The sequence below is a fragment of the Mastacembelus armatus genome, chromosome 20, assembly GCF_900324485.2.
Source record: "Mastacembelus armatus chromosome 20, fMasArm1.2, whole genome shotgun sequence".
In the NCBI taxonomy this organism is placed as follows: Eukaryota; Metazoa; Chordata; class Actinopteri; order Synbranchiformes; family Mastacembelidae; genus Mastacembelus; species Mastacembelus armatus.
The window spans coordinates 3,309,547-3,330,217 of NC_046652.1; the positions used below are offsets into that span (position 1 = coordinate 3,309,547).

At 40.4% G+C, this 20,671-nt stretch overlaps 1 protein-coding gene across 1 annotated transcript in view; it reads left to right on the top strand.

Moving 5' to 3' along the window:
* bmp6 (bone morphogenetic protein 6) overlaps window positions 1-20,671 on the top strand; it is a 40,965-nt gene that overhangs the window by 14,588 nt on the left and 5,706 nt on the right. Inside the window, exons 2-4 of the mRNA XM_026291859.1 lie at window positions 9,138-9,330; window positions 12,969-13,117; window positions 13,333-13,530. Of these exons, the coding sequence (XP_026147644.1) occupies window positions 9,138-9,330; window positions 12,969-13,117; window positions 13,333-13,530 (540 nt within the window). The remainder of the gene's footprint in view (window positions 1-9,137; window positions 9,331-12,968; window positions 13,118-13,332; window positions 13,531-20,671) is intronic.

Sequence of the window (20,671 nt, forward strand, 5' to 3'; positions counted from 1 at the left end):
TCAGTCCAAAGATGGAAAATACTGATACTGCACAGTCCAACAGTCATACCTCGGATATCTATCTGTTAGCAAAGCCCTAGCAGAAGTGCAATTATAGCAAATTATCCGCCTACCCTCAGAGTTAGACACACACACACACACACACAGAAGCCGATACACTAGCTGAAAGCCTCAAAAGATAATGTTTATCCATACCTCATTATATCATATATTATGAGATGCACAACAGTGGTTATAGAGCCCAAGGTGGTAAGGACCAGAAATAAAATACTCTCTGTATGGGATGTGTATGAGCTTGTGTGTGTCCTGGGACACTATGTCTGACATTATGTGTCATGGTTTTTGGATGGGTCTTTAGAAAAACCCAAATGGTTTTCCAAGGATTATATGGAGGATGATGACTGTAGAAAAATGTGATTATATGGTTCAAATGGGCTCTTTGTTCCTGGGGATGCCTCTCCAGTGAGGTCATTATGTACTGTATCTGTGGGAGGTAATGTGAGAAAAGCATATTGGACATCCAGGCTATTGATAAATGAGTGTGTGGATGTGTCTGTGTGCGTGAAATGCAGCCTGACACCACAAATGAAATATGATTTTTTTAAAGTTAGGTGTATTTGTGGTGTGAATCCTGCTTTTGCATTCACACCAAATGTGTTACACTTGTTGTTATCTAGATTTGTTTATCAGAGTGTTAAAGTGCTTTGAATCTGGAGAATGTAAATATGTTGATGTTGACAAATGTTAAATCTGCCATGATGAAAATTCAGTACACCTGAAGCACTACATCACATAGGCTGTACACCTTTAGAAGACAGCACATGGTTGTTCAGACTTTGGTTTTTCAGGAGAATTTGAAGATATTCATGCATTAATATTTCTGTGATCAATCTAAAGATCAGATATTCTGGTTATGCTGATGACATTTTTATTGCTATTGTTTTATTGTTGTGTTTCACACTTTCTTAGTCATTGCTTATGCTAACTGTCAGAGCTTTCTTATTTTTATCAAGACCAACCTGCTGAAACAAAAATCCCATTACTTCCTGGGCATAAGAACAAGTTTCCCAGAAAATACAGCCAAAACACAAGCTTTCATGAAGCTTGTAGTAAAATAGACAGCTATGTAAAACTGTTGCAGGTTGTTAGGTTAGCTGCAGGTTCACAGTAAAGTGGTCAGCTGCTGTCTTTGATAACAGGAGCTTGAATGTCTGCAAATCATATTAATGTTATGGACTGATGCTCCGGCCCTGAGTTCTCACACCGAGGAACTCCTGGAGTGTGCAGTGCATCACAAAGTGCATGTGGGAATGTTATGATAGTGTTCCTGAGTATCCACACATGTGAAGACGAAGTAGCTGGTTGGATCTGGGCTTCGGTGAATCTGTGGTTTGAATCTGTCAAGCTCAGTGGACGGTGCAAGGCTGCGTCTCAGTTACAGTGAATAGCAGGGGTCACTAGATGTGTCAATAGCCTGTAAGCTCCTCTGTGCTCCTTTCCTTATGTGTGTGGAATCTTGTAATGATAGTGTGTCTATTAATTACTGACATTTACATGACTGTAAAATGTCTAGAGGTGTGTGTGTGTGTGTTTGTGTGGCTGACATCAGACATAAACTCTCTCCAGTGACCCGTGGCTGGTCCTGTGGAGCTCAGTGTGTTGGCTTTGATGCTGGTCAAGGGAGAAGATCAGAGCACAGGATGAGTCTCCAAAGACACACACACACACACACACACACACACACACGCGCACACACACACACCTTTGCTATAAGCTAATGATGACTCCCAATGGACTCTCAGACCCTTCGTCTGTACCTTAACACCAGGAGCTGCCTGGCTACAAACAGCCTATACTCAACACAAGATGTTTAACAGCTCCTGCTGGCAACAGCCCAGGCTGCTCTCACCACTGTAGTGTGTGTGTGTGTGTGTGTGTGTGTGTGTGTGTGTGTGTGTGTGTAAACATAAGCATCTCTTCATCTGTTTTGCGAAGTTCAACAGCTGTTTCCATGTTTAATCTTTGCATTGATATGGATGACAGTGCTTGAGACTCTTCAGTTTACAACGAAAAGATTTTCCCTTAATGAGGTGGTTTTCTTTTGTAATGAAATAGAGAGGGTCACTGAAGACTTGTGGTTGTATCAGTTTCAAAACTTTCCAGAGTTTGACAGGCCAAACCTTTAATTAGCTGGGAGTTTGGAGGAATTAACAACAACTGGAATACAGACATTTCTGACCTATCCCCAGAAACCATTGAGTCTGAGAGTAAAACCAGACAGATTATGGGCTGTAATTACATAAACACAGATGGATTCTTCTCATGCCTTGGACATCCAGATCATTTTTTTACTGGTTTAGCCATCCGCAATGTTGATAGGTTCTTGGTGTGCAAAAATTTAACTGAGGGGTGTTTGCAAATATTCCTGCTCTTCATTCTCTTCCCCGTATTTATTTTCACATTCTCTCTCACCCTCATAGCCTCTCCTTCCTAAGATGCATTATGGGTCAAAGGAAATTGTAAATTACCGATTTAATTATAAAGCAGAGATTTTTACAAGGGTCTTTGGGATCCAGTTTTAGCATACTTTATGAATAACCCCCCACAAAGATTTGTTATTGAGAAGATACTGGAGTCTTTGTTGGAAAATCTCTGCTTGTTTTTCATCTATGCTGGTCTCTAGTTCCCATGTTAGTACAACTGCGTCTGAGATTGAAATCACCTTTTTCTTCCAGGAAACACAGAGAGAAGGACTTGTCTGTTACAAGGATAGTAAGTGAGATAGTGAGTGTGTAAATTTACACACCAAATGTCAACATCCAATCTTATGTGCATTATGAGATAGACCTGGAAGGAACAGAGATTCATGAAAGTATGGCTTAAAGTTCTTCTTGGTAAAAAGCAAACAAAAACATCTGCTCCTTATGATTTACGTCTTGTGCAAACATTTTAGTAGTAGCACACAAAGGTGTGTTTTTCTGGAAAAATGAGAATGTGTGGAGGTTATAATGGTACCTGGAGATATTAGTACATGACTTTCTTGCAGGAGATTGTAGATCACCTCCTGTTATAAACCTTCAATTAATGATAGAGTTATTACTAAGTATGGCAGAGATTATCTGACCTTGACAAAACCTTAGATGCCTTGTAAAACATCACACAGGAATGTTGCAAGCTGTTTGCACTGAATGTAATCTTGAGTGCCTTTCAGGCAATCCAGTAGCTATTTTAATGCGCCTGGTTTATAAGAGCTATGTACAGCAGGAGATCACATCGGAGCAGTAAAGACAGTGGCACAATAAACTACTAGAAGTGAATAAATTACAATATCTGTAGTAACATCACTGAGAAATCCAGACTTTATATTTTGTTTGCTAAATGCTGGAGATTTTTTCAAATCTATATATATATAGATAAATAGACTTGAAGCATTTTAAGTAGCATACATAGTGACTTGTATGCTGTGACACTACAAAACTGCAAAACTTCTATAATCTGACTGGAGTCCACCTGTGACAACCTGAATTAACGGGACATAGTTTTAAAGGCACACATCTCTATTTAAAAGGTCCGTCAATTCACACTGCATGTTGGGACATAAATCAAGTGATGAAGTCCAAGCAACTCTCTGAAGACAAAACTGTGGTGAAGCATAGATCAAGGCAAAAGTCTGTAACCAGTTTTCAAGGTCTGATTGCTCTCAGGAGCACAGTGACCTCAGTTATTGTGAAGTAGAAGAACTTTGTGACCCCCAGGACTCTTCCGATACTTGGCCATCCAGACAAAATGAGCAGCCAAGTAAACGGGGTCAGGGAGGTGGACAAAAAAGTCACTTACAGAAATGTACAACCTGCCAGAAGGCTGACCATCTCAGCAGCTCTCCATCAGTCAGGCTGTTATGGTAGGACACTAGACAGAAGCCACTTTGAATAAAAACACATGATGGCAAACCTGATGTTTGTTGAACAGAATTTAAAGGACTCAAAGAGCATGAAGAAAAAAATTCTCTAGTCTGATGAAACACAAATGCAACTGTTGCAGGCACTACGCATTACCTGGATAATACCATCTCTACAGTGAAACCATGGTGGTGACAGCATCATGCTGTGGGGAATACGACACAGAGACTGGTCAGGATGAAATAAGTCAAATACAGAAAGGTCACCTGTGACCTGAAGTGTAAAACAAATTATGCAAAAAGTATCATTCTTTAGGTATAAAACTAGCAAAGTTTGAGTACACATATAATTTACCCCTAAGTTGTATTTTGCAGTGCAACTATACTGTAGCAAGCACTTACCTGTACAGGGATCGATGACAGCTTTCCACTTTTATTTTGACAGGACCATAGAAGGCTCGCTACAATCACAAATCAAAGACAACTCAACTGCACAACAAAAGGGTAGGACGTGAATTCAATTAGTGGTTACACTTAGGGTGCAGGTAAAAATAACTGGACAAGACTAGTTAAATACAGCACAGCATGAAATAATAACCACACACACTGCTACAAACTCACACAACAACCAAAACAAATGTATTCTGTTTTTTTTCTCAACTCTTTTCTTACTTTTCCATTATAATTCCAGCATTTGCTAATGAATCCCCACAAACTTTCAATGTTTATTAAAGGGCTGCTGCTGTTCTTCATTTTTACTGCAGAAGATGTGGTTTTCAGTCACTTTTAGAGTAGGTTTTTTTTTCTTCTTCTATGCTGTCCATTCATGCAGTCTGCCTCTTCCTGACCTTCTGACTCAACGTTTCACTCGTCTTTTTTTCAGCACCTGGACCATTAATATTAAGTTTTTATATCACTGCAGCATATTGATGTAATTTTCATCAAGTATAGGATTTATCAAAATATTCTTTGATATGATTAAAGTCACTGACATATTGGGCTGTTTGCCATTTTTCTGCCAAATATTGATGTTTGAATGTTCTTGGTTTTAAAACATTGAGTGCTGAATTTAGAAAAAAGATTGTAAAACACATGTGCCGACATATTCCATATACACTAATAACCAGTCAGCATGTGCAGACTGTGAATATAAGGGCCATATGAGTACTTGTGAAAGCAAATGATTCCCAAGGTCAGCGTCTGTGTGTGTGTGTGCTTGTATGTGGGTTGCCATAATACCTACAGCAGCAGGGGTGGGACAGCTGAGCCAGATGTTGCGCAGGTGGAAATAAGAGAACAGCTCCTATGAAACCGTCCAAGTAAATCTGAAAATCGTCCATCTTAGTCTCCTTCTGTCACTAACTGTCTCCGTCTCTCCTCCTCTAATGGCATCACAGATGTTTATTTCCCTTTTTCCCTCCGTTTTTGTCCCTTTGGTCTCTCTATCTTCCTCTCTGTGACAACTTACTGACTTTCTTCATCTGGTCTTGTCATTTTATCCACTTCTTCATCTGTTACACATTTTTCTATGTTAGTTTAACTTTTTTTATATTGACAAAGAAAGTATCCTTTTTGCTGTATTATCCTTTCCATCCAGCTTATGCAATTTGAAACATCATTCCTGCTCAAAAAACACTGCATAGCCATTTCTGTCTCCTTGATTATATATTTTCCTTCCTGTTTCTCTTAATCTCTATCGTTTTACTTCTTTTCCTCTTCCTTCTCAGTTTTCCTTTTGTTTCTCTTTCTGTCTTTCTGTATCTTGGGATGAACTAACTCCCATTTTTTAGGCGAATCATCAGAGAAATCCCCGTCTATTGTCAGGGTTGTGGTTAACTCTGACTGAATCTCTGTGCATTCAAGGGAGTGAAAATGAAAGAGAAAATAGTGGGCAGTTCAAAAGAACACCGACTTAGTCATCTTTTTATGTTTGTGCGTATTTTGTAGCGTGAGTGGTGACCACCAAAGGAAATGTAGTAATAAAGCAAAGCCATAAAATACACCTACAGATTAGTATTCACACATAAATACTCCATCATGCACCATTTGTATCAAATCACTCTTTTCCCATCCCTGTGAGCTAATGTCTATTTGAATCATCCACATCACAGTACAGTATATACAGAGGTCAGCTCATGTATCATGTGTCATGTGATCATTCCCCTTTGATTTTAGTTGCAAAACCTGAGTGAGTTTCACTTTCAAGATGAGAAAAAGTGGAGACGCAACTACTTAGATGTTAACTGTGTGTCTCACAATCTGATTTGTCTTTATAATTTACAGTTTTAATTGTTTTTTTTTTTCTCATTCTGGACACAATTTACAATGATTCCCCTCTGAGATAAAAAGACAATGATTAATTTGAGCCTAAACTGGCTGGTGAGTTACTGAGTGAGCTCAGGGGTGCCTTGAGATTTTGTTTCAGCTGTGAGGGAAATAAATGCTAAAGCAATATGTGCTGTGAATTTCATTAAAGCCCAATAAAATCAGTGCATACATTTTTCACCTCTAGTTTTCTCCTTGACCAGAATATTTTACTCTACTCTTGCACTGGTTGTGTTAGGACCAGGCTGTTAACACCCTTGATGTTTCACTGGAGCCACTTACTGGAAGACTGGAGCTATACTGGACAGCTCCCAGATTGTGTGTGGGTGTGTTCGTAACAGGCAAGGTCCTGGTTACACAAAATAAAAATAAAAAATGCTGTAAAAAAGTCAGAGGAATGTATATGCTAGGGATAGTTTAGCAGCCTATCGAGGAGAAAAAGCCTTAACATCAAGCTCCCAGCTGTAAATCTTTTGGGTCAAAGTTATCTATTTATCTCTGCTGCAATGTGTCATACTTTGGAAAAACATTTATAAAGACTCTATTTACTGTAGATTGTATGCAGAATTGTTTCTCTTTCTTAACTAAATGGCCAATTGGACTTTATTTTTGATTTATCTGGTGAGACTACAAAGCTAGTAAAGGGGAATCCACACTTGAATACAGCATAAAGGCCCCTAAATGAGAGAAACCGTTTTTGTAGAGGTGTTTGATACTGAACTTTGTACATTTAATGCATATTACAGCAAAGGCAATAAATGTTTGATATATAAAACTCCTTCTAGTCTTCACGTTTATCAAAGAGTTTCTGTGCCAAAATCTCAGTAGATTTCTAAATAGGGAATATAAAATTTCATGCTGTTGGTATTTAAGCCTTGGGGTGTTGAAGAGAGTGTTGTAAAGTCATTTAGAGGACCATGACCTTGACTGAAGGCCTCTATGTACAGACACAAGCTTAGCCGATCGATCTATCCTTCAACACAACACAGTTTGCATTTATATGTGTGTGTGTGTGTGTGTGTGTGTGTGTGTGTGTGGGCAATTTGTGGAGATAGATGTTAAAATGGTCACTGTCACATCTGATAGAAGTCACAATGACACTGATGTAAATACCATCTGATTCACTGTAGGTGGTTTCCTTTGCTTCAGTGGAAAGTGTTTGAAGCGGAAGGCAGAAGTGGCTTTGCTGTAAACTGAGATGCTCCAATATTTAGAATTTGCTTGGACCAGAAACTTTCTTTTTCAATTTGCAATGAAACTGTGTCTTCCCTCCCCACTTCTCTTCTTGGTTTGGTACTTAGGTACAGCATTTACTGCATGTAACTTGGAAATGTCTGTGGATAAGTGTGGATAAGGGGCGCTTTGACCTTCCTGGGTGTGGGTACAAGGTGGGGCTGGTGCTTTTGGGAGAGCCTGATTGGTTCCAGTGTTCTCACATCAACACAATTTTCTCTTAAGCCATGATCTGGGGAACAACATGTGTCATTGGTCCATTTTGGGTGGGTCCCCACATCATAAAATTACCAGAAAGTCTGAACATGCCTGGCTCAGGTACAAAACTTAATTTGTGTTACCTCAAGTGTGGCCTGTAAAAGTATCCAAATAAATCTGCAAAATAAAATAAAATAAACCTGTCGATATAAAGTTAAAATACTGTATTTATAGACATCAGTTTTCTCTCACCGTTATTCTCAGATATGTGTAGTCTTAAATATGCATGAAAATGTTGAAAACAAATGATCTAGCCATGTGTTGGGTTAATGTAGGATGATATTTCTAGCTGACAGTCTGCTGGCCCCTGACAATTGATGTACAATATGTTAAAGATTAAAAGCAACACTTTCAGAAAAATGTGTTTTCAAACTATCAGTTAGACAGCCAGACTAAAACAACTCTGTGCAAACTGCAGCTTGATATTTTTACACTTTAGATTTTGTGCAGGTTAAACGCTTCAGCCTGATTCAGGCTTATTGTTTCTGTGTGTTTCCAGTCTTCATGCTGTGTAGACATGAGAGTGGTGAATAAATCTCAGACTGAAGCATGAACTAAGCTTGTGCACACTGGAGCAATTGCATCATTAGGCAAATGTGTGATTTTGGTTCCTCTGCAGGTGGATACTATAAACTGAGATGGTGGTATGTGGTAGTGTGTATGAGTGTATTTAAGTTAGTGTAATGCAGTCACTTTCAGTCCTCAGACAATTATCTTAGTAGTTTTTGTGTTTTGAAGAATACAGCACATAGTTGAGGTTTAGCATTTAGTGTTTATGTCTGCACAGATATTTCTGTACACAGGCGTCTAATTGCATCCAACTTGGCCCCTTTTTTCTTTTCTCTCTTCTTGCTCTGTGTTGTCAGTTGACAGACTGACTCTACAGGCCATTTGCTATGGGAAAATAACCTCTAGCTGAGACAGCAACCAGAAGGCACATTATCATTATGGTGCATATTGCACTTAAAACACAGGAGGGAGTGAATTTGTTGGCTCGTGTCATTTGGTTTGGTCAGAAGTGGTCAAAGAATGTTTTTATGTTTGCTGCCACCAAAAACAAATCACGGGCTTTTGCTTCAGGCTGATGATAGCAGGGGTTTATTTAGGGAAACTTGAAGCCACAAACCTATTAGACCTTAAGTATAGAGCTTGTGATTGTTTTAAAGGCGTCTATGATCGCAGCACATTTTAGCTGAAAATTATGTAAAAAATGCAAATATGAGACAGTGAAAAGTATAATAGTCAAAAATAGTTTTTTGACATTTTCTGCTCAACAAGAAAAGAAAATGCAGAGTGATAATTATTAGTTTTTAGTTTTTTATTAGTTTTTTCACTTGTCACTCTGAAATAACTTGCCTGCCTTTTTCCCTGTCTGGATAATGTTGTGACTCTATATGTTTCTGTGTGTGTTTAAATTCCACAGTGGAGTACGACAGAGAGCTTTCTCTGCAGCGGCGTCACCATAAGGAGTTTAAGTTCAACCCCTCACAAATCCCCAAGAGTGAGGCTGTCACTGCAGCAGGGTTTCGCCTCTACAAGGAGTGCGTGAGTCACATCTTCCGCAACGACACCTTCTTAATCAAAGTCTATCAGGTGGTCAAGGAGTACCCTGACAGGTAACACACACACACACACACTTGAGCTCTTAAGATAACTCGTTTGAATCCCTGCAACAGGCAAGAAATACAGGGTGGCACTCTTACTTCCCTCAACCACCTTATAAGCTGATTTCCTTTAAAATTTTAAATTTTTATGCTACATATATTCCATACTGTCCCCGCTCATTCATTTCTCTCTTTCATTCTCCCTGTATATTACACAGACTCTGGGTTCTTGTCATGTTTAGAATGTAAAATCAAGCAAAACCAAGCCTTTCAGAAATAGCACAACTTGAGCTCCCAAATGAGCATAGCTAATATAGGCCAAACATTTACATTACGTCTGCAGGGGTAGATAAACATTCAACAAGATTTCTGAATGATATTTGTGTTTTATGAAAGCCCTCCCCGTGAGAAGCAACACTAACATGAAGAAAATTTCCAACAAACATTTTTAGGCTTATGTAGTCCTGTATATTATGTATATCAATGGATGTACAGCAAAGCAACATCCTATTCTAAACTTATTTGAGCTATTACACTTAATTATTATTAATCTTTGTTGTTTTATGTTGAATAACATCAAGAAAGGAAAACAGCTTTAGGTGTTAAATGTTCTCAAACTGTAGTCACAGGCTAAAACCAATGTGCTCCGAGGTCCTCAGAAGAAAGAGGTACATTGTCTTTACAGAATATTCAGAACCCTTCACTTTTGCACACTTTGTTGTGGCTTCGTTGATGCTGCAGGTCATTTTTGTGCTGAAAGGTGAGCTGTCAGCCTAGTCTTGGGTTATGCACCTCTCTGTATTTGGCTGCATTCATCCTTCCCTCGGTTCTGACCGGTCTCTGTGTCCCTTCTTCTGCGAATCATCCCTACAGCATGATGCTGTCACCACTGTGCTAAACTGTGGGGATGGTGTTAGCAGGTGATGAGCAGCACCTTTGTTTTGAATAGTTTTGAATATTTGTCTTATTAGAGCTGCTGTTTGATGAACTTCAACTGGGCTGTTATGATTTTTACTCAAAGCGGCTTCTGTCTAGTATAAGCCAGTTTGATGAAGCGCTGCCTGAACGGTTGTCCATCCAGGAGATGACCTCTGAACTTCTGTCAGAATGACTTCTTGGTCATCTGCTTGACCAAGACCCTTCTTGCCTGGTTACTCAGATGAATAACTCCAGGTTGTAATTATGGTACAAAGGAAGAAATAATGACACACTAAATTTTAAGAGACTTTTAGATTTTGACTTTTAATAGATTACCAAAAATTTCTAAAAACACGTTTTTACTTTTTTTGTTGCTTATACTAGTTTCTGAAGCCACTGTATATTTGTCTGTCAGAAGGTCTTGATAGAGTATCAAGGACTCTGGGTATCAAGAGCTACTTATTTTCTGCATTCCTTTATCTCTACAATGGGTGGTTTGTGCTCTCTAGCCTGCAGGTAAACCCTTTTATTTTTGGAGATATTTGGAGATTAAAGGGCCCATATATCTTCAGTGTCTCTATTATTGTAGGACAGGTTTTTTACCTTGAAGAAAATTACACCCTGAATGGTGCATGATCTTGCGATGCTGTTTGTCCTTTGTAGGAGAGAATTCAACATGCAACATGCATCCACTGGCAAAATTACTGACATTTAAATGACATTACTTTTGTAACTGCTGTTACATTCTTATCTTCAGTCTTCAAAGTGAAGTCTGATGTTTGATAACCTATATGAGATATACTTTTGTTGTTTAGATTTTCCACAGTTTGCAAATTTATACTTTTGTTCTCAGCCAGTGAGAAGCCAAACTTTCTCATGCCCCTTCTTTATGTAAAATCCTGACTCCTGTTGTGACTTCAAACTGAAATGATAGAGTGCGTAATTAGCCTGACACTGTCTACTTTTGATTTGATTGGGGTGGTTTCCTTAAGAGCAGGCTAGAGATGTGAGGGACTACAATGCCAAAAATCTAAAATCTAAAAAAATGTATAAAAGACATTTACTGAATCAAAAAAACACAACTTTGACCCTTCACCTTAATATTCCAGGGCATTTAAGCAGCCAGTCAGTAGGACAGTTTACAGCAGGCACCTCTATGATGGACCCCTGCTGTCTTTCATCAGCCGAGCAGTGTGTGATGATGAGGCGGCAACATCGGTACACTAGCCCATACCCCAATGTGTGAACTTAGCAATAGGGTAGAGTGTATGTGTGTTTGAGGGAAAACAGGGTGTGGAGACTCGTACAGAAACACAAAGAAACACTCTCATTAATGGCCAATAAAGAGGGGCTGCTGATGGCTGACTGCAGGGGCATTCTCCAAACACCTGGATTTTAGTGAGGCTTTGATGTTGCATCTGAAGGAGGTCTGACAGACCTGATGCTGCAATGTTACTTGTGTATAGGGACAGTGGGTGGACAGGGCTTCTTATTACTCACACTGTCTGCTCGTATGTCCTCCGCTCTCTTTTCATTTTACATAGATCTTGTTCTTCCTATTTGACACACTACTTGTGAATCCTGATTTCATTCACACAAAATATTGTAAATGATATTAACATACTCGTTAACCTGAATCCAAAGCTTTAATTCTTCCCTCTTCCCTGTCCCTGAGAGAGGTAGGAAAAAGTGACAGGTAAAAAGCTGTTGTAAGTCAGGGTTGGGAACAAAAAAAAAAGGTGTTCGCACATTTTATCGTGCCAACATCTGGGATCCATTTATTTTTGGCTTGGATAGCTGGGCACCCGTATTGATGCTAGCCCTTGGCATGGAGACGTTGTGTTGTGTATTGTAACAACCTGCTGGTGGGTACTTTGACAGAGACATACCCAAACCTCCATAAGGATTTTACTGCCATCCAATGAGCTCCGCTGTGGCTGATCTCTGCTGACAAGACAGATAACATCCCTGTGTGATGATGGTAGCAAATGTGGGGTGCCCACCAACCTAGTGAAGGTGGCTGTTGTATGAGACCACCCCACCCCAATATTTGTCAGCAAAGTGTGGAGCTTTCTGGGCCTGGTTTCATATTATGGCCACTTCATCAGCCCACCATCGCCACCCCTTTTCATTGCTTGACTGACTAGGGCCAACCATTTTAATGGAATGATGCATGTTCAGCAACCTTCTCCCACTGAAGGTGGCCCTCACAAAAGCCCCAGTGCTAACCCACTGAAATTCGCAGCAGCCCCTCATTTTGGACCACCAGTGTCAGGGTCCGGGCCCTCTTACCTCAGGAGGAGAATGGGAGCATCTGCTGGCTTCAGCATTGTTGGAGTTGGACAGAAAAGAACTACTGTGTAACTGGTACCACTTCACTCTCAATGAGCTGGTTGAGCATCTCAGCTGCATCCTAGCCACCAAATCTGGCATCCTCAGCAACCAACACCAGTGGGACTGGGATTCTACCATACTGCTGTTTGGGAGTCCAAGCAAAGTACGACTACTGCCCTCATGTTTGTGCAGAAGCTCCAGACACTGGTGGATTTAGTGTTCAGGGCCTATGCAGCCAGTGTTCATGTATTTTTGAATTCATGCTGTCCTCAGGTCCTTTGGTGTATGTGGGGATGGGAATTGCCACATCACTGAAATCTAAAGTAGCTAAAAACCCATTTTATTATTTTTTTATCCAATGCGATTTTTTTCTTTGTATGATCTTCATGTCCTCCCAGAGAGGCAGACCTGTTCCTGCTGGAGTCTCGCAGGCTAAGGGCAGCTGAAGAAGGCTGGCTGGAGTTTGACATCACTTCCACATGCAACCTGTGGGTGATGAACCCAGTGCACAATCTGGGCCTGCAGGTCAGCGTGGAGACCAACAGTGGTAAGGGATTTGATGCCATCAAGCCACACAATTTCCAAACATAAGTCCATAGTTAATTGAAAACATACAATTTTAACCTGTTATTTAAGAGTGTTACTTCTTCAGTGAAATACTAAATGAAAAATATGAATGTAATTTAGAGAATTTGTGAAAATCAACGTACATTGGTAAATCTTACCTTTTGTAGTTCTAAGGTGTTGTGTCCTCTCAAACAGGACAGAGCATCAGCTTCAAGGAGGTGGGGCTTGTAGGCCGTGATGGTGCACTGGAGAAGCAGCCTTTTATGGTGGCATTCTTCAAAGTCAGTGAAGTGCACATCCGCACTACCCGCTCAACTGGTGGCAAACGTCACCAACATAATCGCAACAGAGCCACACAACCACAGGAGGGATCCAGAGGGCCAGGTCCAGCAGGTCAGTTATATATCAACTAGACGAACATTAAACCTCAACCGACCTCACCACACAGTGTAACCATGAGCACAATCAGACCTCAAAGCAGACCTGAACCTAACATTGATGTGGCCGTTACTGAGTGGATGGGTAATGTGTTTGGAGTCTTGTTGAAGGATTCCTCTTTGAGACACTTGATAAATTGGACTGGACTCCAGCAGAATCACAGTGTAATCAGCGGCCATCAGACAAAAATCCTTCAGCGTGAGACCAATGAGTGGTGGTAAAGAAGAGATTATCACAGATTTCACAAAACCTTTAAATGTACTGGAAAGTTCCTTATACAGCTTTATCCTTGACCATACCCCCTGAAGTCCCTAAGTCACATTGACTAGACACCCTGGTGTAGTCATGTGACTGTGTGTGAATTTGTGTTCCCTTGGAATAATTGTGGTGTGACACCTATGTTGGGTTCTTGTGGGATTTACAGGAAATATTTGGTAAAAAATATGTGTATGGTAGCAGACAAAAAAAAAAAGAGATGCAAAATAGAAAACTATATAGTGAATATTTAATAAAAATTAAGATGCAGATGGCAAATACATCTTGACAGGTGACATCATCCTCTGAACCTCCCCATCAGTCCTCCCTGCTCCGAGTCAGATGATGTAATGAGCAGGTTTATAGCTGACATTAAAAGATATTGAAACTTTTCATATTAAATCAAACTGTATTCCACCTACTTTTCACCTGTGCCTCTGGCCAGACTAATATGACGTTAAACTTCATTAATTTGTCAGATTAAGCATCGTTTTAAAACAAAGCTTTCATGGCTCAAAGTTCTGACTGCTATGCATCAGAGCATACATGTATGTATGTATACAGCAGTAACTAAACTTCTCCCAGCAGGCAAACAGACTATATTCAAGTTTTCCCACTGCCAATGCCAAAACCCTTGCTTTCTGCAATAGCAGTGTCTAGCAACTATTCTAAAGTTAGGGTCAAGTATCTTAGCTGCTTTTCTCAGTAGGTTACACTGTGCTGCTGGAGGAACACAGGAGGTTGTGAGTTGAATTCCTGCAGGGCTTTTTCTTAGTAATTGCATTAGATGAAAGCTTTGGCTGACATAACAGAGAACAAAGACTCATCATTTGTTATGTTATAGGACAGTTAGAGTGTACCACATGTTCAGTTTTGGCTCCAGACTGGGTCTCTTCTCTACCCAGCTGTCACCTTTGACTTGAGATGTCCTAAGATGTTTTAAGACTTTAAGCCAAGATGATTGGAAGATAATGGCATCCTGGGGTACACTGATGGATGAGAAGTCTTTGGTGTACCCTATGTGCTCACACTATGGGTTAGCATCTCTGTAATGGATGTCATCTCTGCGTCCTATCTGTATATCAGGTAATATTTATGTAACATGTAAATAAATTACAGTTTTGAGCCTTGAAAATATCTTAAAGTAATCATATGTAACAAACTGTCATATGTGATCGCTATTTAACTTTTTAAAACTAACATTACTTTAATAATCAACTAACCAGGTTCATGGTGTGTAGTTTGCTCTAGTGACCTGTCTCAGGAGGGTGAGAAAAATTTCTGTGAAGTGAATCTGCTGAAAAATCTGCACTAACAAGGACAATCTGTTAAATATGCGTCCTAGAGGATTGGACTTTACATAACCCAAAACATCAAGACCTCTCCGCCTCGCCACTCGGGACGACAGAGAGTGTAAATATTTAGATCCTACACAGGAAGCAGTGAGGCCCCCCTCACGACAGCAGAGTGTCCACAGCCAGCAGTAGTTTGCTGGGACTGGATGGAATGGGAGGATCCATGAGGAATTCAGGAGGGCATATGGTTTCAATACTGCATCACTCACTCCAGAGACAGGGAGGAGGACAGGATGGATGTGGAGAGCATCCGTCTTGTGGAGTGTTTATAGGGAGAAACAAAATGTGGACGTTGCCCCCCTGTTTGTGTTTGGCACTGAGCTACAATGCATCAATTCAGGCCACCACAGCTCCAGCAAAAAGAAACATTTCACCAGTAATGATATGCCCTGATATGTATTCTGAAAAAAACACAGGATCTAAAGCTGGAAGGCAGCAGTGTGTTTGTTTTTAATTGCTCGAGTGTGAACAAACTTTCACACAGAAGCTTTTAAAACTTCTTTCAGAAGTTACTTTCATCTATGTGTTTTTCTAAAAAAAAATAGTTTCCCTTCTCTGCTCAAATAGCACACTTCTGCCCCTTTTTGGTTCAGAACCACACTGACATGACAGCATCCTTTTTTTTTTTGGGTGCTTTTTTGTCCTAACCTTTACACTTTTGATGTCTTTCAGAGCTATTATGGCAATTTCTATTTTCATTTTATAGATTTGTTTTTTCATAAATTTCTAAAATGCTTTTCTAAGCATGCTAAATTATAAGAACACCTTTTAACCGCAAAACAATCTTAATTTTATCCTTTGGGGGGGTCTTGTTTTTTTATTTTCTCATTTTTCATAAATTCAGCAGGTTGAATTGTGTTGCTGGTGGATTAGCGGTTAGCACTGTTGCCTCACAGTGAGAGGGTCCCGAGTTCGCAACTCGTCAGAGGCCTTTCTGTGTGGAGTCTGCATGTTCTCCCTGTGCTTGTGTGGGTTTTCTCCAGGTACTCTGGTTTCCTCCCACAGTCCAAAAACCTGTATGTCAGGTTGATTGGTGACTCTAAATTGCCCATAGGAGTGAGTGTGAGTGTGTGAGGTTGTTTGTCTCTATGTGGCCCTGTGATGGACTGGTGACCTGTCCAGGGTGTACCCCTGCCTTCCACCCAAAGAGAGCTGGGATAGGCTCCAGCAGATCCCTGTGACCCTGGTTAGGAATAAGCAGGTGTAGATGATGGATGGATGGATGCATGTTGCACTGCTATGTGCTATTAAATGAGTCCCAGAAGAAACAAAACAGCACAAATTCGGCCAAACATTTCTGCACTACTAGTTTTGAGATAATGTTATGATTGCACTATATTTAATAAACAATCACAAAATTTTAATATGTTTCTTTTGATTTTTAAGCATTTGTGACAATGTTGAGAATTTGCAGGCTATCTAATGTCTTATTTGCTTATTTGTGGTGAAACTAGTCTTTTTAATTTAAATTTTTACTTTTTTAAAATTTGGAGTTACACAGACAAGGCAGTAATATGTTTTTCAGTAAGTCAATATATATATTTGTCAGCAGGATGCTTCCGCCCCTCTGGGTGCGCCTAATGTGAGCTTAGTGGCAAATGCTGCTGTGCACTTTGCCAAAAGAACAATACAACACCTTTAGAGGTAATTTGGGGTTTTGTGGGCGAAGAAGGCTGGGGAGGTAATGGACTATCGGGTTGGGCTTTGGCTGTGGGGCAAGTTAACAACCATCTGTGGAAGGAATATCACTTCCCAGCGTAGCACAGGCGGCCTGTAATTAGGCCCAGCCAGTCATTTGCTGCACAGCTAGAAGACTGACCATGCTAACAGTATCACTTAAAGAATTATAATAATGTGGTGCTCAACCAGCTTTGTTTTTTCATCTGTCTCTCCTCCTCCTCATTCTCTGTGCTCCTTCCCCACCCGATCAGCCTTTGTTTACCGTCGGAGTAATTAGAAATAGCAGAGCCCACTTGCAAGGTTTAATAACCTCTGTGATGAAAGACAGGAAGAAAGATAAACTACAGTAGTAGTGGGTGGTGGGAGGGAGAAGAAACGTCTGTGACAACAGTGACATTCTCCTTTCATGTCTTCATGGACTCTGAGACTCTCTCCTTCTGTCTTCTGGGTTGAAGACAGATTTTATTTTAAACCTTGGTCCAATAGTGACCAGGTTTTCTGTCACCACCACTCCCACCTCTGTGGGAGTTCATGTAACTACAAGTGTAAAGCCTACAATCTTTTATCATTCCAAAATGAGTCATGATTTGAGAAACTGCTGGAGCAAACTATAGACTTCAGTGGAGTGGTTTGAGAGACTAGGGCATTCATTGAAATTACTTTTACATTCAAATGACACACACACTCTTTTTTTTTTACATGGAATGACGTGATTAATATAATTTAGAGCCTTTTCTCCCTAATAGAATTACACATAGTGTAAGATCAGTGCTGAGCTCCTACAGAACAGTAGAACGGGAGTCTCAGTGTTAAAGAGGTACACTGTATTTCCCCTGCTGCTGAAAAGATGGGCAGGAACCACTGCCCCACCTCAATGAATTCAATGAAAACTGGTTTTGGTGCAGAGTTTTAGTGTCACACAGTCAAATAACTGTCTACTCACAGAGAGACATTTCCAGATTAAACACTTTTAGGGAAGCTGCTGCAGTATGGGAGTAGTGTTCAATGCCACTGGCTCCATTTATTTTGCCATGTCAAGTCAGGAAATACTGCTTTTTTTCTATTTTATTTTGAAAGACGTGCAAGAAACATGAAACTGATGTTAATGATTCGGTTGTTTAGATGCTGCTGATTTGGAGAATCAAGCTTCTTGACTTTCTCACTGAGATACTTCTTTCACATTTGTCTGCTCAATGTGATGCTACAGTCAAAAGTAAATTATCCTAGCATAAAGACAAAGCAAAGGGAAACGGATAATGTTTGGATTATTTTGCTTCCTTCCAACTAGCTCTCTATCAAGGAAAGGAAAGAAAAATAAATAGAAGCCTAAAGGGAGATGATTTTGTGGCATTAAATTTTTACAGGCAGGAAGAGGAGATGTGGTTTATGGACACCACAAATCTGGGATTTTACACTCAATGAAAGCCCACAGTAAATATCTGCTTTATTCCTCTCATAGACTATAAATACTGATGGTTTGAAAGGAAAATTAAATGTGTGCAGTTGCATGTCTGAGGAAAAGAAGAAAAAGGAAATAACGCTAAATAATGTACCTTGTGATTGATTCTTTTATGTTGATCGATAATCCAGTTTTAAGAAGTTGAAGATGACATGAAAGCATATGTGCTGATGACATATCAGTTAACAATAAGCCAGTAATTTATTCAACGCAGCTATGTTAACACCTTTTACATTTGCTGCTTGTTTAATAATTAATTCACCAATGCAACATTTCCCAACAAACCCAACAAATCCATTATGAGCAAGCACTTAGTAACAGTGGAGAGAAAAAACCTCCAGCAGAACTGAGCTCAGTTTGGGCGGCCATCTGCCTCGATTATATCTGCATCTTAACCACCACCAGAGGACAGGGACATCGAGTCGCCCGTAGCCGGCCTGTGAACACCGTCGCCAGACATGGTCTGTGCCACAGTGCACCTTGGTTCTCTGGATCTTAACCATCACCAGGGGACCGGGAGGTCCAGCTGCCCATAGCTGGCTTGTGAGCACCTTTCTTTGCCCTGCATGGACTGTACCAGAATGCCCCTTGGTTCTTTGGTTCTTCCCCACCACCAGGGGACCAGGACATCCAGCTGCCCGTAGGCAGCCTGTGAGCACCTTCGCTGCGTGTGGGCTGTGCCACAGTGCCTATTGGTTCTCTGGATCTTAACCACCAAACGGGAACAGGACGTCCAGCGACCATTAGCCGGCCTGTGAGCACCTGCGCCTGACATGGCCTGAGACAAACAATAACAACAACAATAATAATATCAAGAAGAAGAAGAATAGAGAAGGATAGAAAGAGGAGTGGAGACGGAGGGAAGGGGTGAGAGGAGATCAGTGCACCTATGGGAAGTCCTCAGGCAGCATAACTACGGGGTGGTTCAGGGTCACCTGAACCATCTATGCCACTGATGATTTAGATGAAGCAACGATTGACATGAACTCAGAGAGAAAGATGGGACAGAAACAGTCTAAACATAACTGAGGTGTCTTACAGATGATTCAAGAGCTACTGTAGTAGAAGATTCACCTGTGGCAGCTACAGTCTTTGAAAACACAGTTTTCTGTAAACTGAAGCATGGTATCATATAAATATTAGACACGTAATGATTGATTTAATTATGCTACTGTCTGACTAGCATTGCAACTTTTCTTGCAATCCACCTTGTGTTGTCTTTTGACCCAAAGCTAAATGTCACACATCATAACCCAGACCTGGGTGAGGGTGTGTACAATAAGGATGTATACAGTGTATACAGTGAGAAGGTGTATACAGTATGTGCAGGAAATGAATGAAGCATGTTGTTGAGACATGGTGACTGGCACAAAGATACTAAACTCAAAGTTATTAAAATGGCAATAGCTCATATTCCTTTGCAGACTCATAAATCTCTGTGAAAGCCCTGCCATTCAATAATACAATAATGTGCCATTCCCCCTTCCTATAAAAGTCACCACAGGTTCATACCAGGTCAGCCCAGTCATTCCAGCCAATCGGGTTTATTCTTTCAATCGCACGTTTCCCCTGTCCTTGGGTGTTTCCTGTATATAAACACAGTACACACTGAATATCTGCCTTACAATGCATGAAAAATAAATCAACCAGATTTTATTGTATTAAATTTGAGAAAACTCTGTGTGTGCAGCCATGCAGCAGCTGGTCTAGGGGCAGGCTATTTTCTCATTTACTAAGGTTTAAGTAAATGTGTTGAATCCAAATACTGTTGAAGACAGGGAGACAGGATGAACATGTGACCTGGTATCCATGTGTATCATCTATGCACACAGAGATGCACATGCAGCCTACATGCATGCCTCAGTACACGTACACACATAAAAACATCCACAAAGGCAAACACCCACACCTGACTGTACACACACATGCACATATAAATTGTATTTCCACATTATGCAGCCAGTGAACTGCCCTTCCTATTGGAAAGGAAGGAACCCTAAACTGGGGAAACACATGACTATATTTGACAGTTACAGCAGACCCTTTGACCGCACCCTGCCACCGACTGCTGTGACCAGTCTCACCTTTCATTTCCTGTCTTTTAACAGTCTAATCCGATGGTGTATAAAGAAAGTTCCTAAATATTTGGCATTGCAGTGAGTTATACAGTAATTCATTTGATTGCTTAGACCTACTGTAAACATTCATTGTATGATTTTTTTTTAAATGTTTGCAAATGCTCCTATAATGCTCCTGTAGAGCAGTTTTTAGTATAAGTGGTAGAAACTGAGGCCCAGACTAAGGCAGAGTTAGTGCCATACACCCTTCTCTCTCTCTCTCTCTCTCT